Genomic DNA, 5,773 nt, shown 5'->3' with positions numbered 1-5,773 from the left:
AAAAAAAAAAAAAAAAAAAGTAAATCAGGTACAGGTCAGTTCATGTAAGCACTTTTATTTTTTAAAACGACTTAAAAGCCTTTAAAATCATGTTGCAGAAGGGCTTTCTGGCCACTTATTTGGAATTTTTTGGGCACATTTTAATCAAGAAGTCAGATCCAGGCATTTAAATGAGTACCTCATGAATACCTCTTTTGGATCTCAAGAATACTGCAGATTTTACATTGGATCAGCAAGACTCTGGTTTTTTGTATAAATACAGTAGTTGTGGGTTCAGTAGTACTAACACCCATAGGAGTACAGGCTTGGTTTGCATTTAGAAACAGGATTTTTAAGCAAACCAGTCCATGTTTGTTAGCTGTCTGTATTTTTTTCTTAGTGAGATTCTTTTTTTAAAATTTTTTTTATTTTTAAAATTATAAGTAGCTTTATGATCCAGTAAGGCAAAAGGTGATAAGCGTGAGCCGTCCTGTATTTTATACATCATTTTCACATCCTGGCTTTTCTCTCTTTGCATTGGCCTCCTTAGATGAGGCAAAAGTCTCAGTGACCTTAGAGCGGAACGCCTTGGAGAGGTGGTAGTACAGGATAGGATCAAAGCACAGGTTTGACACAGCGAGGAGCAGCGTGGCCTCTTTAGCTTTGTAGAGAGAAATCCTGGTGGGGCAGTCAGATATGACTTGTGTCTGGCTGAGGGTGTACGGGATTCTGACGATGTGATAAGGAACAAAGCATACGAAATAGCCCAAAGTCACTATCAGTATGTTGATGAGAGCTTTTTTCACGTGGGGATAGTTTTCATTATCTTTGTTTCTGTAGAGTTTTCTAATGACAAGGCAATTAGATATTAGAATAATGGCTGAGAAGTTTAAAAATATTGCTACACATATGAAATTTGTCAGCAGATGCCAGTTTTTCCCCAAATCCTTTTTAAAGTCCATACAACCCAAACCAGGCTTTTCCTCGATGTGGTTGATGGGAATGACCATGTTTGGCACCATGATAAGCAGGACCATGAGCCACACAACAGTGGATATCATTTTGGCAAATCCAGGTTCTTGTATCCGATAGACCTTGTAGCTGTGTGTTAACTGGAGACATCGATCAATGCTGACAAAGGCTAAGAAGATAATTGACAAGTACATATTGATGTACATGAGGCAGGCCGTTACTTGGCAGTGGAATATCTTTAGCTTCCAGGACGCCACACCCAGGTCAACAATAATTTTCACTGGTAACGCCAGGGTGAGCAGGAAATCGGCTGTAAGCAGATTAATTAGGTATATGCTCACGCACCTGTGATGTGTGTTTTTCTGGATGAAAGCCCAAGTTGCAAAACAAGTTCCAATAATTCCAACAAGGAAAACTAGATAAAAAAAATAGGAGAACAGCTCCCCATTTCTGTAAACCGGACAGAACGAACTGTTTGCCATCTTGAGGGAAGGTAAAGACGACTCCATCAATTGAAAAAAAAAATCTGTCAAAAGAATAAAAAGGAGGGGAGGTTGGTAAATGAAAACTATAAACTGTTTTCTTTAAAAAACAGTGGCACTCTCCCACGTTGTCCAGTGAATAGAAAATTAAAAAAAAAAAAAAAAACTACATTCACAATACCCTTGTCTTTCTAGCTCTCAGATAGAATTTTACTGGTGAACTTATTAGAGCATGCGGTCTGATAAGAATATCCCGGATCGCGAGGAACCCTAGGTTTTCGTGGTCTGATTTTGTGGCTTTCAGGACATGCCAGGCAGGTTTGCATTTGGAAGGGATATTTTCAATCTCATGCTTTTGCATTCTGGTACCTCTTTTGTTAGCAGGCGGGGTTGCAGAGGACATAAAGGCACTGAGATTCTGAGAAGTGGAGAGAGGAAACTAGGGTTGTGGTTGAGTCGGGAGACCTTTCAATGAGGCTTTCTGCTTTTTTGTTGTCTGTGTTTTTTTTTTTTCCTATGCTCTGTAGGTTCATATAGCTCCTTATCCAGGAAGAGCCTAGGGTGATAGGGGAGATAGTAGTAAAATATGAAAAGTGCTATTTAAAAAGAAGGCTCTTAAGGTGGATCCTATGAGATCATTTTCAGAAACAGAGTTTCATTTGTCTCTTTAGCAGAAAGAGTTGCAATATTAGAATCACTGATTATTTCCTCCCACTTCCTTGCCCCGGGTTCATGTGTTACGATTCTGTGATGTCCAGATCATAGCTTCATAGCTTCTAGCCACGCTGAACACTTGAAATGTGGTCCGTTCCAAGTGACGTGTGCCATAAATATAGTCTACACACTGATTTTGATGATTTAGGGCAAAATAATATAAAAATAGTATAAGCATTAGAAATTATACTATTTTATACTAATAGTTCAAAAAGAATCTTTAATAGATTAATATTTTAATATTGAGCACATGTTGAAAAGATATTTTTATATACAAGCTTAAATATGTTATTTATGTTAATTTCTCTTTTTTTGGACACAGCGACTACAAAACTTTATCTTACCTTTGTGATTGACTTTATATTTTTATTGGAAATTACTGGTATAGATGTTTCTAGGTTGAATTTTTTTGGGTTCTTTTGTGATAATTTATTTTAAAATACTCTAGAACATGAGTGTATGTTTATTTGTTATAAAATCCTCAGACAGAGGCCTAGTTTGATACTAATTTGATTAGACAAAGTTAGAAACATGTAACTTTAACACTTGGGTGTCGTTTGGTTCATTGTAGGTTTATTGTGTGTGTGGTTTTTGGCCGGAGCTGGGTTTGAACCCTTCACTTCTGGCATATGGGGCTAGGGCCTTAAACTCCTTTGAGGCACAGGCACCACCCACTCATTGTAGGTTTTTTTTTTTTTTTTGAGACAGAGCCTCAAGCTATCCCTCTACTCTATCTGGGTAGAGTGCTGTGGTATCACAGCTCACAGCAACCTCCAACTCCTGGGCTCAGGTGAGTCTCTTGCCTCAGCCTCCAAGGTAGCTGGGACCATAGGTGCCCACCACAATGCCCGGCTATTTTTTTTTTTTGGCATCATTGTTGTTTTGGCGGGCCCAGGCTGGATTTGAACCCGGCCACCTTAGGTGTATGTGGCTGGCACCTTAGCCACTCATTGTAGGTTTTGAGGTGGTCATAGCCTATCAATGTAAGATACACCCTTAGAACCATTGTCATGTCCCCTCCAGATCTGGAACATTGAGTTCATTTATAAGCTCACCTTAAACTAATCAGGCTCTCTTTGACCTGCTCTAGTCACACTCTGAGTTCAGAGTCACAGGCACTTCTTTCTGGTATTGCCTGTTGATTTGGGTCTTCCTTTGCATATTAAGCAATAGTCTTTTGTTTTAAAGACCAGAAGATTATTTTTGTGTTTTAGCAGGAAATAATTGTTATCAACCCTAGTAAGGATAGCGAATAGTAAGTCATAGTGGCTGACATATTAAACAGAAGGCTAAATTGTCCATTTTCTGGAGTCTCCTTTAAGAAAAGAAAAAACACCCCCCCCCCAAAAAAAGAACTTTTGAAGCCTCCCTAATCTTAATTCTTCCAATTATCTCATGATGCATTGTGTACATTTTGGGATGAAACAATGCTTCAAAAGTTTTTTTGAGGTGCTGTGCAAGTGCACACGCCTTTCTCTTTTCCCTGAGTTAGGACTTTAGAGTACACAAATAATGTCCTTCACCAGACTCTGAGAAGAGTCAAGCGCTTGCTTTGTGTCTGGTGCTGTGCTAAGTATGTGTACTTGTTAAACCTTTCATCATTCCTCTGTGGTGTTATCATTCCTGCTTTACAGATAAAAAAAAAACTGAGACATATAACAGGGTCAAGTACCCAGTATTATATAGCTGGTAGATAATAGAGCCAGGATTCCAACACAGTCTCAGAAATCACATTCCAAACCATTCTGAAACATGGTCTCAATAATAATAGTAATAATAATGATGATGATGGTTATTACAGCAGCCTGTCTATACTGAAGGCTGACTACGTGGCAGAACTATATTCTAAGTAATCTCTGCTGAAGTAAAACATTCATTTTAGCCTTTTCCTTAAATAATAAAAGAAGTTTGACATTTCATTTTATAGTATGTATGTACATTTAACAATCAAACCTAGGTCCTGTCCAGTAAGTTCAAACGAACTTCCCTTTCAGAGTTCCCACAACCTAATTCCTCTCCACCGTCCCTACTCTCTACTTCAGTGTGATGGGATGTCCACTGTTGGGTGGAAAGTTCCTTCCTGCTTCTGTGCCTGATGAAAATTTTGGAATCACAGGGCTTTAAGGATGGATGGAACCTTTACAGATAGCATACAGTCCAGCCCCCAAATCAGCCGAGACTGAGGTTTGGCTCTAGGGTGTTGTTCAATATTTCATAGGTTGTTCAAGCCAGACTGCCCTTGTTGGTATTTTCAAGGGTCTCTGCCTTTATCCTTCCTGTTTTTGAATCTTGCTTATTCTAAGGGCTTGAAGAATCTCTTCACACTTGAAAGCTACTCCAGGCTTTAGACCCTGATTTTTACCTTGGAATTTTGAATGTGGTTTTCTTTATGTGAAAAACTAGTATTAGTGTATGTTGATCTTGTCCCCCATCTTTTCTTGTTGTTCCTTTTCAGGGCACTAAGATTTTGGCTTATGCTCTTTTATGTCAAATGTTACATGATAGTGGTAACCCAGATTAATAATGCGTTTTAAGTTCCCCATTTTTGCATAGCAATATCTAATAGTCTCATTTTATCAGTGAATAATTAGAATAATTTGTTTCGATTAATATTCTCTAATTAGAACTGGCCAATATATTTGTATTATACATGACTAACTTATTTAACGTAGTTACACTGTCACTAATCATTCAGTAATGCCTGAGAATCAAGGAGACTCTCAAGTTTGCTTTTATGAACTTCTGTCTAGATGGCAGTGAAAAATCTGTTTACTTAGACTTTTTGGTTATGTTGATTAGAAGTTAAATTACACTGTTAACAACATCCTATGCTCTGTCACAAATTTGAGAAGAAAGAGCTTAATAAACATCTTATCAACCAACTATTAGTCAATGGAAATTTGAAGTATTCAGAGGTAGTCCAGTGAAATAAGAAAAGGCTTTATGCCGACTTAGTTTGGATAGAGTGCCCATTGCTTAGAAAATAAAATCACTAGATTTTTCTACAAGAGTCACAATGAATTTTTCTTGAAATCACCTACTGTAATGTTTGTGGAGTCATTTCAAGACCTGTTGTGAAGATCTACAGCCTGGCATTTGTCTATCCAGTTATAAAATGGAGTTACTGAATAGTCCTGCTTGCATAGGAATTCAGTCAGGTGTGAATTAAGCCCTTTGAGACAGGTGGAGGTGCTCGTCAGATAGTAGAAAAGTTTAGTGTAGTTCATACCGTGAATAGTGTTTAATAAATGGTGTTCTCTTACCTAGCAACCCTGCTACATGCTGGGTTTTTCTACTTATGTTACCTAAACAGTGAAAATCATAAATTCGCCTTAGTTGGGAAAGCATTTGAATAGATTTAAGTATTTAAAAAGACATACCTGGGGGTATCTTCTTCCCTGGGCTTCCCTGGGCTTCGGAGGGGCTAGCTGCAAGTCTTGAGAGAAGCATGAGCGTCTCTGTTCTCAGTTAGCTGCTGCGGCAGCAGCCCCACAGCAGGGCTGCTGGCTTTACTAAGAATTTCCTTTCCTTTTTGTGTGGTTTTAATATGTTGCATTTTGACGTAGATGAAGCTGTGGTTTGCAAATAGTTTAACTGTGAAAGTTTCCTAAAGGTTTTTTTTTTTT

General features: G+C 38.2%; 2 protein-coding genes across 2 annotated transcripts in view; one reads left to right on the top strand and one right to left on the bottom strand.

Annotated features, from left to right (window-relative positions):
• The window catches only part of MED12L (mediator complex subunit 12 like), a 322,246-nt gene that overhangs the window by 104,757 nt on the left and 211,716 nt on the right, over positions 1 to 5,773 (top strand). The window lies entirely within an intron of this gene.
• GPR171 (G protein-coupled receptor 171) lies at positions 477 to 1,433 on the bottom strand. Its single transcript, XM_012812965.1, has one exon. It carries the CDS (start codon positions 1,431 to 1,433, stop codon positions 477 to 479), a length of 957 nt encoding a protein of 318 aa, XP_012668419.1.

Source organism: Otolemur garnettii, unplaced genomic scaffold (assembly GCF_000181295.1).
Source record: "Otolemur garnettii isolate 467f Iridium unplaced genomic scaffold, OtoGar3 scaffold00236, whole genome shotgun sequence".
NCBI lineage: Eukaryota > Metazoa > Chordata > Mammalia > Primates > Galagidae > Otolemur > Otolemur garnettii.
This window is presented reverse-complemented; position numbering and strand designations above follow the sequence as displayed.